The 15,143-nt window shown below is 44.0% G+C and overlaps 1 protein-coding gene across 1 annotated transcript; it reads left to right on the top strand.

Moving 5' to 3' along the window:
* Positions 1-1,036: 1,036 nt before the first annotated feature.
* igsf9b (immunoglobulin superfamily, member 9b) lies at positions 1,037-15,143 on the top strand (the record flags this gene model as incomplete). Its single annotated transcript, XM_079687754.1, has 18 exons — positions 1,037-1,249; positions 1,444-1,561; positions 2,507-2,648; positions 3,079-3,224; positions 3,342-3,484; positions 3,576-3,716; positions 3,809-3,925; positions 4,020-4,170; positions 5,709-5,820; positions 5,915-6,090; positions 7,176-7,414; positions 7,626-7,710; positions 7,837-8,007; positions 8,175-8,211; positions 8,860-12,159; positions 12,903-13,072; positions 13,228-13,429; positions 13,642-15,143. The coding sequence occupies 17 exons, from the start codon at positions 1,037-1,039 to the stop codon at positions 13,416-13,418; spliced, it is 5,652 nt and encodes a 1,883-aa protein (XP_079543880.1). The 3' UTR covers positions 13,419-13,429; positions 13,642-15,143.

The following is a 15,143-nucleotide window of genomic DNA, read 5'->3' as shown; positions in this document are numbered from 1 at the left end:
GTGTGAAGACGGGATGTGATAGGATTGTACTGCGGTGAATGAAAGGTCTGCATGTGCTGAATCAGGTTGCAGGTGAACACTGGACACCTTTGTACATCACAGTATTACATCATTCCATGTATTGTGTATCATACGAATACACGTTACCCAACAATATGTCTGGCAATCCCAAAACCAAACTTGACAGTGCATTGGTCATAGATGATGGCATATTAATCCAACCCCCTCTCCAATTCCTTGAGTGCATATATTTTTGCCGTCGATGGATGTTAAATCATGAAACCGTTTTGTTATTCAATAGAGTGCTGCAGGAGTTCTAAAACCCTGGAAGAAAATGGTTTGTTTTGTGTGTTGGGGCCCTGACATAAGCCCTGTAATTAACACAAGCCTAAGAGATTTGTACATGTGAGTTAACACCATACATGTGCATTTTTACCCTATTACATGTAGTTATTTGTAAAGATTATTTTTGGACGTGTAAAAATAACAAACATTTTTCTTGCTAAAGAGCTTATTTTCTGCAATAATCCCAAATATAATGCTAAAGAATCATTTGCTTTTTGCCCAGAGAACTAGCATGATGCCTACTTCCAGGTCAGCCTACATACATATCTCTTTTCACTATAATCACTCTATCACACAGACAAAACATAGCAGTCTCTCAGTCAACATCATTGGACTTGCTGCTTGTTTTACCATTTGTGGTACTTAAAATCACACATTTGGAAGCATTAACAGGGTCTCTTACTGACTTGATTCAGTAGAGTGCAACATATGGTTATAAACAGCTCAATTCACAAGTATACTTCACAAAATGTGTATCTCCACACAGAGGACATACAAGGTCTGGGGATCATACAGATAAACCAGATGTTTTAAGAATCAAACCAGTCACAGGTGATCCCTCTCATATGTTTTACCATTATTTAGGTTTACCTTTTAAGCATTTGTTGAGAAGTTGTCCACCTTTAAGATGCCCTCATTGACTGTCGATGTCTGCAGTAAGTGCAAAAAGTGCTCTGATCGTCCTGTCGATATGTCCCATTTAAAAAAGGCAAGTAGAAATAACCCTTACATCTGTGCTCCCTTTGTCCTAGCCCCACCTGTGTTTATAAAGACTCCTCCAACTTTCGTGGAGGTTCTGCTCGGAGACTCGCTGACTCTCAGCTGCGGAGCCCATGGCAACCCTCGACCAACTGTTGTCTGGCATAAAGATGAGAGCCGAATCGAGAAACATGAAAAAATTAAAGTGAGATGAATTAACAGATGGCATTTGCAGTGTTTTAATTAAATACTTTATAATTAGCATTTTCTGTAAGAGTTGGACTTTGATGTTGCTTTGAAGCAAAGTGCTTTGTTGTCCTCTCGTTGACAGCCTCATGATCTTCCTCTGACTTTTCTCTCTCTTTGATCCTCTCCCTCTTCACCTTCGCCCCCTTCCAGGTGCTCAATGGTACCTTGTCTTTGGCCTCCGTCGAGAGAAATGTTTCAGGAACATACAAATGTCACGTGTCCAACTCCGAGGGAAATCTCACCCACTTCCTGCAGCTGCAGGTCAAAGGTCAGTGTTGCACTGTCAATCATCAGGGGAGAACTGAATTCCTGCTTATCTCTTGTCCAGCATACACTGTGATGTTCAGGTGAACGAGACACAACATGTCAGAGTGAGGTTTTTAAACTACGCTTTGAATGTCTGTTATTTTCTGACGTCACACTGACACTCAAACTAAAGAAAAGGCCGAATAAACTAATGGGTAAAAAGTCTTAATAGGGACGAATTGACTTATCTGATGTTAGTGTTTTTCTGATAAAATCTACTTTCTTTAATGAATACATGTCAGGTTAGTCCACACCATACATGCTGTGAGTGTGTTTGAGAGAGATTGACAAAAAAAGTGCAAGAGAAGCTAGAAGGTGGACTGTTGCACGCAGGCGTTCCGTAAGTTATTCATAACTGCTGCTTTCCCCCTGTCTGCCCTGAACCTGTCATTTTGTTATAGTAAGCTTATCTCGGCATGCTTTACTACTTTGCAGCCGCCACCGTAAACTTATCCTACAAATATTATAATACTAATACAATTGGTGAAGCCTAATCATAATCTGCAACCGTGTAGCAGTACCAGGTTTAAAGAGAACAAACAAACGCAAGATGCACATCAGTCGACTGTCAATGTTATAAATGAAGTTTTGAACTGTTTGGTAAAGCCCTATAAAGTAACATCTACAAAGTATGGTTTTCTGGAATAGAAAATATCTATGATATCCTGTTCTCATCAAAAGCTTTGAGATTGTGTATGTGTTACCCACCAAACCCAGGGAACAGGTGGAACATCCTGGTTACAGAGTGTATACTGCCACCTAGAGTCCATCCCCTGCTGTAGCATTGATTCAAGGCCAACCAACAGTCAGGACTTATCTCTTTAATTAGGCCAGACTGTGCGCATTAAGATAGAAACACAATACTTACAATAGGGTGTGTTTTTGTTTTCTTTCCACTTGTCAAAAGGACCTCCAATCATCATCATCTCCCCAGAGGACACCACCCTCAACATGTCCCAGGATGCAGTTCTGCAGTGCCAGGCTGACGCCTACCCTTCTAACCTCAGCTATGAGTGGCTGAAACAAGGACAGAATGTTTACCATATTGAGTGAGTTCACGTCTTTAAATGAGCATTACAGTACAATATATCACGTTACATTTACAACCCAAGATCGTTAGTCACATCACAGATTCTTACATCTGTCAAATGTCAAACATAGTTAATAAGACTTAATCAATTACAGTAACCTCATTTTATTTAGTGGAATACTGGGGAGATTATATAAAGCAAGTCTTTATATACACACAATGGATAGCTCTGGCATTTCTCCACAGCATGCATCTAATGCGATCCCTTCTAATTAGATTATTTATAAGACCGTTGTATCATGTGGTCTTCAGCTTTCTATAAACCTCAAATAAATGAGATTAGTCTTTAGATTATTGCCATGTTTTCAATGCTCTGATAATCTTATCAACATTATCTTTTTATTTGAATACTTCTCAAAATGTACCTTGCTTTGTTGTTTTGGCTTTAGGTCCCTGAAGACCAGAGTGAAGGTTTTGGTGGATGGAACACTTCTTATCCCTAATCTCATCCCAGAGGATTCCGGAAACTACACCTGCATCCCGACTAATGGGTTACTCACCCCACCCTCTGCCTCTGCGCACCTCAAAGTGAAACGTAAGCCTGCGATGAGTGTTTTATTTTATTTATTTTTTCCAAACATTTAGTTTCTCTTAAAGCCCTGGACAAGAGCATCTTTACTTTATGTGATCAATTCATTTCCCTGCATCTCAGACCCTGCACGCGTGGTCCGAATGTCCCGGGAAACGTACTTGCCTGCGGGCATGGAGGGGCGCATTATCTGCCCCGTGCAGGCTGACCCCCCTGTGCTGTATGTCAACTGGACCAAAGATGGGAACGATTTGAATCTTGACAACGTAATCTACAGCTAGCAACATGGTTTGCCCTGCATTGTCTCAGCCTGCACACATGCCACATGTTGATAATTTCTTTTTTTCACCTGTCCAGTTTCCAGGTTGGATAGTGAACTCAGAGGGCTCCGTGTTTATTGCAACAGCCAATGACAACGCTGTAGGCATGTACACATGTACGGCCTACAACAGCTATGGCACCATGGGGAAGTCTGAACCCACAACGGTCATTTTGCAGGTGGGGCGGCTGTTCTTCTTCTGATATATAGAAAACTGTTTCCTAGTAGTTAACACAAGGGCAGAAGTAAAACGTCTCTCTTTCTCCTGCAGGACCCCCCAACATTAGATGTGCCTCCTCGGACTGAGTATCTCCAGGAGGTGGGCCGAGACTTGATCATCCCCTGTGAAGCCTCTGGAGACCCCGCTCCAAACGTAACCTGGAGCAAGGTACGGGGTGTTTTTTTACTGATCAGTAGAGGCGCTGAACTATCACTTTTTTCGTTTCTTATTTGAACCTGTTGCTAAATGTCCTTCCTCACAGATTGGCCCTTCTCCTCGCTCCGAGTACGCCGTGTTAGCTAACGGCTCCCTCCTGCTGCAGCCGCTCAGTAAAGACCACCATGGGGGCTGGGAGTGCTTGGCCACTAATCGTGTTGCAACTGTCAGCGCAGGCACTGTGGTCATGGTGCTCGGTGAGTGGGCCAAAGTTATATTTGTTTACATGTAACATCCATCTTGAGTGAATTCTAGGTCTAGTCTAACATTTACTTTCATTATCGATTCATCTTCCAATAATCTTTTGGGATGAATCTAATGCCCCTTTTGTCTAAAGAATGCCACAGAAATAGTGAAAAATAACCAGGGAATGTCTTAAAATGCACTTTCAGTCCAAAAGCCAAAATATATTAAAGTTCCCATGACATGGCCATTTCTACTGATCATAATTCCATTGTTGAGGTCTACTAGAATAGATTTACATTGTTCAATGTTCAAAAATCACATTGGTTTCTCATACAGCATCTCTGTATAGTATGTGTATTCACTCTCTGTCCTAAACGGCTTGTTGGAGCTCCTGCCCCCCCCCCCCCTCCCTATGAGCCCAGTGTGCTCGGATTGGTCAGCTCGCCCACTCTGTTCTGATGAGTCCACCACCGTTACAACGGAACATCAGTGATTATGTGTTACAATGGCGTTTGTTAGCAACCAGAAAATTACACTAGTAATAACAAACAGATGAGAATGCTGGGTGCCGTGTTGGCGGGACGTTGCGAGGAGCAGACAGTTTGAGCTGGCTTACTGGTGTGGTTTCTTGGTTGCTGCGTGGGGTCAAATGTCGCCGTCTCCGGCTGAGAAATCCGCGGAGCTGCAGCTGAGAAAAGATTGAGTGTGTGTGTGTGTGTGTGTGTGTGAGAAAGGCTCCGCCGATTGGTCCATTTGGGTATGGTTACGTCACCATACTCAGGAAGAAAAAAATTAAAAATCTCCAATGAGGCGTTCTGGGGCAGCATAGACAAGTCTTTTCTGTGTTAGAGTTTTACTCGCTAGAGGGTATACTTTGAGGGTTTGTGACTCTGCAGACCGATTACATGCAGAAAAAGTTACATAACACACAAGGGGACGGGTAATAACCGGAAAAGCATGTCATGGGACCTTTGACTTTAATATGATGTAAAACAGAGAAAATACAAAATTGAAACCATTCTGAAAAAAGCATTCTGCAATTTCTGCAAGATAATTACTTTTGCGATTAATCCATTGGTTCCCAGCCTTTTTCAGTGAGTCCCCCCTTGGGTAATTGGAAATATTTTCGAGCCCCCCCTAACCCGGTTCCCACCGAGATTGCTAGAATTAATTGTATATAGTTGTACAAACATTATATTTTCCTGCTAATAATAACAAGACAAAAATATCCAACTATAATTGTATATTTTATTATGGATTGAAGAAATGCTACTTATCGATCCAGTTCTTTAACAGTATTTTTATAGGTTCTTTTTGTTGTTTTTTTAAAGGAAAAACAAAACATTTGAAAGAGAATTAACATTGATTTATGTTATGTATAGTGTGGATTATGGGCTGCTAGCACACATAACATACTTGCAGTGGTGATAGTAACTAAGTAGATTTACTCATGTACTGTACTTATTTTGAGGTACTTTCGTTAAAGTTTTGGAGTATTCATCCATATTGCTGACAGACGTACTTTATTAAGAGTTTCTCTGTTCCTCAGGCACCAGTCCTCATGTTGTGTCCTTAGTAAATGTCGATACAGAGATGAACCAGGCCAACGTGTCCTGGGTGCCTGGCTTCGATGGTGGATACACCCAGAAGTACACTGTGTGGTAAGTAACACAAAATACATACTGTTCTCACCTCTGAAAGACATACTGTTTTCTGCTTTATGTCTTTATTTTGTCTGTTTTGCTTTCCTTCCAGGTTCAAGCAGGCCTCCAGAGGGAAACATGAATGGGCCTCTCTGCCTGTGCCGACTTCCAAAAACGACCTGCTGGTGACCGGGCTTCTTGCTGGCACTGGCTATCAGTTCAGCATCCTACCTCAGAATAAACTCGGCTCTGGACCTTTCAGTGAGATCGTTTCTGTGCGAACACTAGGTTTGTGCGAGTTCTTTTTGGAGTTCCCCTCACTCTCTCTAATGCTGTTTTACAGTTTGAACTTATATTCAGGGTTGAAAATGCTTGACATTTTATGAGGTGTTTTCAAGGTTTGAAAAGTGCTTGAATTTGGGATTAAGTGCTTGAAATTGTAAATGCTTTACTTCGCAAAACAGCTCCGCTCCGGCCTTCCCTGCAAGTGTTTTTGTTACGTGTGACCTGGGCATTCTGATGAGAGTGATAGATGACAGGAGTATGCCAGGAGGTTGCAGTTTCAACGAGCGTTGGCTAGCAGAAGACAAATACAAGCCATGTCTAAGACGAGGGTCAAGCCCACGAGTAGCCTCCTGCAAAGTTTGCAAAAAAATAATTTCAGTTGTTCTTCACGATGGGAGAGTCTGCGCTGAGTGTGTTTGTGTGTATTGTGTTTGTGTGTATTGTGTCAGGGAAACATTCACAAGAAACACCGGCTGTTGTTATGCTTCTAGGATTTACATGTAGAGTCAGGGAAACTCAGATCATTGTGACAAAGATTGACATCAGGGCACAGGCCAGAACTAGGGCTACATACAATAGAAGGTCCAGGATGAACATGCATATTACCCGATATCATCAGTAGGAATACAATCAGTGCACGGCCAAGAGCTAGCAGTGAGTCACAATGCCTAGTTTGTTTTGTGCGCACATTGACAGTGGAATGTAGCGTAATCATCTTGTGTTGAGACCTCATAATCACACATGATAGTAGTGGCTGTTCGCATTTGTTATGCGCAGGAGGGGGTAGGGAGGCGGCGAATAACGCAAGGAAAAAGCAGTACAGTTTGGGATTAGCCATTGTTAGTCCAGTGAAGGTTGGAAGCAGCACTCACCCAGAGGTCAACAGTCCTTGGTTGTTTATAGCATAAAGAACATCTGATTTAATGTGAGGTAGGGAAATAATCATTTGAGTATAAGTACGTGTATATAAATATGTAATTTACAACAGCTGTAAGATGCTTGAAAAGCTTGAAAATGCACCTTGAAAAGTGCTTGAATTTGACTTTGGAAAAGGTGTAAGAACCCTGTATATTGTGTCTTCTGATCAGCTGTGCCAACAGAAGCACCTACAGTTGTCACCATCCTCCCAATGCTGGATCCTCCAATGTTCCTGTCAGCCAACCGCACGGACCAAGGTGTTCTCCTCCAGTGGTTTCCTCCTGAGGCTCCGTCTGCTCCACTGACCAGCTTTGTGCTGCAGGCCCGCAGGGACCAGGGCCAGTGGCTCATCCTCAGCATCAAAATCGGGGCCAATGAGAGTGAAGTACTTGTAAAAGGACTGCTAAGGGTAATTACTACATTTCTCCTCCATAAGTGTCTGTATTTTCCAGAGATCAGTCTGTATGTCCTGATGGTTTCTTGCCTTGTGTGTAGATCAAATAGCTATTGTGCCAAAAATGGTTTTACATCAAATTGATGATATGAATGAAAATAGTTGAGCTAACATCATAAGCATACATGTTTATGTTCAATAAACTCCTGATCTGTCTGTCTCTCAGGACTCCAGTTATGATCTGAGGCTGATGTCTCGCAGCAACAGGCTTCTTAGTGAACCGAGTGAGTCCGTCAATGTGTCCACAACAGGTAAGTGCCTTTTATAGATACCCATGAGCTGAACATGCATTGAGTGAAAGTTCCATACTACTAGTTATTTGCTAAATTAACATTAGTTTTTAGAAATGTAATTCCTTGACTCCGGTTCGATTACAGGGATGGAGATTTACCCCGTGCGCCCGAGTTTCTTGGAGTTCATCCCAGAGCCCCTGTTGGCCGGTGTGTTGGGAGGAGTGTGCTTCCTGTTTGTGGCCATCATCCTCTCGCTGGTGACAGCATGCTACATGAGCCAGAGGAGACAGCGTCGGCGCAGGAAGAGAAGACAAGGTCAAATGTCTCATTTAAAATGTTCTCTCAAAAAAGAAGAGCTGTGTTCTCCGCACACCAAGAGAGAGTGTTTATTGTTGATAACCAGGTTTATGTCAAATGCACTTTGACATGTTTGGAACATTTCATCAGTGCTGTCTTTTGAATCCTTCTTTCACCTTTTCTAGATCTCCCATCAGCTCTGCAGATGAGCCCATCTCAAGAGTAAGTGTCTTCACCAGTACAGCTTTATATCTTCATCAAACATTTGTTCCTTTATTTGCAATTTGATTTTGAAATACGAAATGTTTAGTGTATTTAATGCTTATTCTTGTATCTATTTTGGCTTGAATGTTTTTAAATTACACTAAAAGCCTTCTCACCATCCATTTCACTTTATACTGCCTTATGACTTTTAACTATAAAGAAACTATTAAATGAAGATACTTACATCATTGCAATGTCATCTTTGTAATCAGTCTCAAGTTACAAATTGCACCTTTTTGCTTTTTCTTTGTCAGATTCAGCTCGATTATGGCAGAAATCATAATCTCGATTATTTGGCTCAATAATTGATATCACGATTATTAAAAACGATTATCCATTTACTTTGAAAACATCCATTTATTGCAAAGATAAATGTGAACAGTATGTTTTTAACAGTTCATTACCCTGAACTTTAAGTTTAATTTAAAACTGAAAAACTAATAAAAGAAAACATTAATTTGTTTTATTTCGATTATGTTGTTTTCATAATCGTTGCAAGACAAAATCGTAATTGCGATTAAAATATGATTAATTGAGTAGCCATATTCTGCGGTACTGTGAGGTTGTTTTAGGCAATACATCAATTATTTCCCCATCTTGTTTCAGAGGTCGCTCACCTCCTCGCAGCCCGGACAGTGTCCTAAAGCTGAAGCTGTGTCCGCCGCTCCCCTTCTTCCCCAACTCCTGCTCCTCACACTCTGATCGGTCGTCCTTTGATAAAGGCAGCCGCGGGGAATACCACGACCAGCGGAAACAGCTCCTGTCCAACTCGTCTCCACCGCCACACTACACACTCTTTGAGAGTCACCTGGGCTCTCAGGCTCTGGAGTCCATCTCCAGAGGCCCCGATGGACGCTTCATTATGCAACCGCTGCAAGAGGAATCAAGTCCCTCCGATAAGAACTTGAAGAAGGAAGTCCTGCAAATGAATGGCGGGGCAAGTGGCTCGGGGAGCAACAGGACTTCATTCAGAGACTCTCCAAAGTCAAGTCTCTTGAGCTCAGAGAAGGACGAGAGGAAGGATTCTCCTCTCACTGTGGACGTCCCGGAGCTGAGCAGACCTCCCTCCTCTCCTGGAAGAGTACAGGCCATGGCCAGGAACTTCTCCCGCCACGGCTGCTTTTATTCTGACGAGGAACAAGGCTCGGAGGCTCTGTTGGAGAGAGCCAGCTTCTACTCGGACAACAGCGAGTTAAAACCCAGCGATTCTCTCAGGAGGCCTCGCATGCCGGGCCACGCTGAAGACCTTTTCCCGAGTTTGGGGAGGAGAACAAAGCTGCTGGATAGAAACAGACCACATCGTCCAGGCTACCATGCTATGGAGAGTCAGCTGACTGATGACAGCACCATGGTCTCAACACTCGACAGTGAGCTGGCGAGCGATAGCATTAACAAATGTGTCCGACTGGCAAAGGAGAGGGAAGAAATGGAGCGGGAGCTGGAGAGCTACACAGCGGAACAAAGAAGTCGAGGGAGAGACGAGCGACAGTCTAAAAGGACAACAAGTCCTCAAAGGGACTCGCCACAATCAGAGGAAGAGCCTGTATGGAAGCCACAAGACGTTACCATCAGAGAGAAACCCAGGCCCCCATCTCAGACATGTCGTGTATCTGACTATCGGAAAGCGTGCTACTTCGGGAAAACCAGCAGTCCCTCTGACCGGCTCCCTACGTCCCGCATACAGTGGGACATCAGCCCGGTAACATCGAGGACCAGCCTCCTTCCTGTGCAGAACCCCCGGGACACCTCATCGCCCAGATCCCTGCACGCTCGCACATGTAGAGAGATCACAGAGGACTCTCTTGCTGTTGATTCCTCACGCTCTCCGGTCACCCAGAACACCTCCCTCCCCATGCTCTCCCCCGACGTCTCCTCAGAAAGCCCCCCTATCCTGTGTCTAGAAACACCAGACAGAGCCAGGCCCTTGAGTCCTCTACAAGATAGATGCAGGAAGTCCATGACTGAGCAGGGCTTTAGGGAAAGGACACAGGATGGAGGTGTTGCTACGAGGTCCAGACATTCATATGCTAATGCCACTAGTCAGCCCTGGGACTCATCTGCCAGAAGTCCTCCAGTTGACCGTGAGAGGCCTGGAAGTTCACTCTCTGCCCCATACCACCCGCCTGAGGGGACTGAAAACTACTACACGGCTACGAGGGATCCCAGTCCATCCAGTTATTCTACCTTACCCTATGAGCCCCATGAAATAGGAGCAAAGGCCAAAGATGAGCGACGTAGTTCAGGTTTAGAAAAAGAGAGTCTGCGAACGCGTTCCAGGAGAAGTGACAAATGTCTCTTCTCTGATAGTCCAAGTCCTATTTCCACATTGACACTTGTAGAAGAGGTTGATAGTGACCAGTCACAGTTTTCTGTCCCCGTGATGTCAGGGTCCTTTAAGGCCAAGCCAGCAGCTCCATCTGTCCAAATGTCCCCTCTGCAGACAAGTGCAATTCTTGAATACCTGAGCCTCCCAGGTTTTATAGAAATGAGCGTAGATGAGCCGGTGGAAGACACTGCCGTCTCAGACACCGCTGGACAAAGTTCAGAACTACAGCCAGACAAATCCCCCGGGCCGAAGCCTGATGTGGTTCCCAGAAACTGGGAGGTTCATGCTCAGGATAACCGGGAAACACCCTCAAACCAACCCTCTGCAGGAGAGCCCAGCCTGTATGAGGGTAGAAAACAAAGACATAAACGCACCCTCCCACATCTGGAAGCTAGAGATTCTTCACACAGAGTGCGATTTCCAGATGAGCCATCGTCGCCTGGTCCAGAAAAAACTAGCAAGCAGCTCTATAATGAGAAAACACTAAACCGAGCGGGGAACAAGAGCACGGACAGAGCTGAATCCAGGATAGGGTCCAGGTCAGCTCAGTCCTTGTTCAGTGCAGCTAGAGGAATGGCCGACATAGTGTCCAAGCGCTCACAGAGTTTTGTAGAAAGTAGTGAGTCTTCATTAGAGCAACCCCAAAGTCAAGCTTCTCAGGGCAGCAGGACTAACAACATTGCATCGCGGATAAGTCAAGCCCCTGTGCCATTTCTAAAGAAGTCCTTGAGCATCGGGCCGTGTAGGACCCTCTCAGGTATGGGCCCCCCTCGACCTTTCCTAAAGAAATCCATCAGTTTAGGCTCACAGAGGTGGGAGCACTTTGAGAGCCCGAGGGCATATATTTCTGAGAAATGTTACTGGGACGAGTACCAAAACCCAGACGTCAGGGTGAAGTCTTATAGTTTGGGACACAGCCCGCCCTCCTTCACCAGACCGGGCCCCTCCTGGAGGGAGTACATTCCGTTCAGACGCCCCAGCATGGGCAGCTTAGAGAGGCCTCACCCCCATCAAAGACCTTTAGCTAGTCCTTCCTATCTCACCGCCTCCATGTACCCCCCCAGACAAACCTCAATGCCCCCCATGATGGAGCCCATAGATCCCAGACGGCAAGCCACTGTTTTCCCAGAATCCTCCAGGTGGTCTCCTTCTTATCAAGAACCTATGAGGTCCTCCCAGTATAAATATGTCGCCATGCCCTCTTCCATCCCTGTCCCCCAGTACCAGCACTGGCCAGGATCCAGAGCAGACAACATGAGGCACATGGAGCCCAGCAGGGGCCCCCCGAGGTCCTACCTGCCCCGGGGCGTCAGCTGGCCCTCACCTCACTACGCCCCCTTCCCCCCCAGAGAGGCAGAGAGTTACAGACAGCCAGACAGGGTGATGAGGAGGGGAGGGGAGACAGACATACGGGAGGGGGGAAGGACCAGTTATGCCAGTCAGAGCAGTGGGAGGGGTAGCGCCGGGCTCTTCCGTCAGTCCCTGTCCATCACCCCCACGCTGCTCAGCTCCCCCGAGACCACTGAGGAGGGCGAGCGGCACCGAGCGGAGACGGAGCTTCCTGAGAGGAGAGCCAAAAGGTGAACCATCACCACAGCTGGAACAAAACCACCAAGTCACTGGAGTGTCCTCTGGGCAGGGATTCATTTGTGTTGCCAAAATAACTTTCATTTTGTTTCGGTAACACTTTTTATGCCTCTCGTGTTTTAAGTGAATTATAAACATACTTATAATGTGTTGTAATCTGCCTAAGGCACCTTAGATGTATAGCTATCAGCATTCATAAACCTTTAAACTCACTATTAGATTATTAGGCATTTTATAATGGTTTATAAACTCAAGTATTATAATATTTAATGGCTGCTGGTCACTTGTGTGTGCTGTTCTTGGACCTTTAACAGATTATAGTGATTTACAACCAGCTTGTGATGTAGCATATGTACTTTACTTAAAGCACCCAATGACCAGAGAATAGAATAATCACTGTATAATCCCTTATAACAGTGGTAATCATATATAAAGTCAATTTAATTATAACTCCCATATCCCATAACAATTATTGGATGAACAGACAAAATGCCAATTTTAAAAAGCCATTGTGAAGTATTAGATTGACCTTTTGAGTCATTATAAAATACTTTATAACATTTTTTGATTATTGTTATAAATTATGAATGTGTACAAATGCTTATACTTACTTAAACACCGCTAAAAGCATAATAATGTATTTGATAACGCATTATAACATGAGGCGTTGTAGAAAGTGTTACCTTTATTTCCTGTTTGTGTCTGCTGTCATCTGACCGGTCCTGTGTCCCATCAGAAGGAACACGTCAGTAGATGAGAGTTATGAGTGGGACTCTGCTGATGCGTGTGTGGACTCGGAGGTCCTGGAGGCCATGAGGTTTGATCAGTCGCACACGGGTTCACGGAGATGCCGGTCGGAACTCAGATATGATCAAACCGCTGGCCTCCGGGACGAGCGACAGAAAGGTAAACACTCCCCCTCTCCACCTCCTCAGTGTGTGCTGCGTGTATTCGATGTTGCATGTGTCGTTGCGAGTGTAATGCTCGATGTGATGGTGCTGCATGTGTTCACCCTGTGCCCATCCATGCATTCCTCACCCCAATGCTCCCCCCTCCCCCAGGCCCGTGTCCCTCAGTCAGCCCGCCAGTTTCCAACCCACCTCTCCAGCTCAGCCGCTCCCTCAGCGAGGCGCGCTTCAACGCCCTGCGGCAGGAGTACCAGCAGTACAGGCAGGCTCAGGGGTCCTCGTGTTCCCGGGGGCCCCACCTCTCCCACGACTCAGACTCTGACTCCGGCTCAGCGCTGCTCTAGCAGATTCATCGGTCCGTTGTTCCTCATTCCCTCTCCTCTCTTCCCTCTCTTTTCCTCCTTTCACTGCTCGCCTGCCTGCCTGCTTCATTTTCTTGCCTGCTACTGTGTCATCCATGTGCGGTGAATTTGTGCATGCCAAATATCTTACTGCTTAATTCATCGCTTTTTTAACCTTGTCCTTTGAAGGTTGTTTCTCTAATGCTGTACCATCTTTCTATTACAGGTTTATCTCAGACAGATACCAAAAAGCAGACTTAAGTAACAGAAGACATCCCTCTGGTCCTGGACAGTGTCACCTCACTGGAACTCTCATGTGAAATAACTCATTTAAAGAGACGGCACCATATGCAGCATGCCATCAAACTTCAACTCCTCGGTTGTTAACAGATGACATTTTCTTTTTCTTATACTTGTTCCATTTTGCTTGGCATAATCAAACTGAGAAGGGATTATTTATTTTTCTAAGAAGCTTGTGCATTTTGGGATTGTCTTTATTTTTTCAAACCTTGACAATCAGGCACACGGGGCCCTTTGAGAAATGAAATGCTCACCCCACCCTAAGGCAGGTTTACAGTTCCAAAAAGACAGTTACATAATGCAGGTTGTATTTCAAGTTTATTTCTGTATCAAATTGAAGACTTCCCTTTATTCACAAAGGGATGCTAAGGACCATTATGTAGGTCTGTCTAAAAAAGCATCTGTTTGTGGAAATGTCTGTCTGTAATGATAATCAAACAGTGCTCTAAACATTTTTAACACGACCTCCCTAGGAATACCACAGAAGTACTAATAGTACTCACATGATTAAGCAACCCTGACTTTCGTACTTTGGTAAAAAATCTCCGATCAGTTCATGATAAACTTCCTGTTACCTCAAACCATAATTTTCTCTATTTAAAAGAAGAATTTGTTCGTTTTTTCCTGTTAGTTCTCTGAAGCATTTCCGGTTTTATACATATAGTTCACAATAACGTACCACTGTCAAGCCTTTATAAATGAAATCACTTTATATAGTTCCCAGTATTTGTTAAAAATGTACAAATGTTTATATGTACCTAATGTGAACCCTGCTGTGTATATTCCTCTTCACCATGTCATCGGATGAGAAAATGCTACTTTACGCCACCTGAATCAGTCTAACCTTCCCTCTGTGTTTAGATGACAGATACAGTAACACTTGAACACAGGGACAATTATTTTTGCCTTATCTTTGTTAATGTCACAAGCACACACCAGTAGATTGACTACCGAAGGTTAAAAACCTCAAATGATTGAAAAGTTGTTCCTTTTTTTACACGTTTTGCTCACTTGATGAGTATTTCTGTATATTTATGAAGGTGAGTTATGATATGCAACAATGTTTACACTTCATTGATGTGAAGGCAACACTGTGAATTTTCCATGGACTTCTGATTCTGTATTTGAATTGCTGTGAAGTCTCTAATGAATTTCATGCCCATTACTTATTTTTTAGTTTGAAAGCTGTTTTTTATTGCGACACCTGACAAAAAGAGATCCAAAAAGTATCTTTGTAGCTAAGATTAAAGATTTGTACTATATTTACATAAAGAACCCAGACGAAAATGTTCATATGGAGTGGGTCTGCATTTCTGATGATGGTTTTGGAAGTTTTTGTACAAACTAGAACATTTTATATCTTGCCACCTGGTTGTTTTTGTCATTTTTATATGTTTGTAATGAATAAATTGTTTTATTCTGAATTCA

Source organism: Notothenia rossii (genome assembly GCF_949606895.1).
Source record: "Notothenia rossii genome assembly, chromosome: 6".
Taxonomy (NCBI): Eukaryota; Metazoa; Chordata; class Actinopteri; order Perciformes; family Nototheniidae; genus Notothenia; species Notothenia rossii.
Note: the sequence above shows the minus strand (reverse complement) of the source record. Positions and strands in the feature narration are given on the sequence as shown.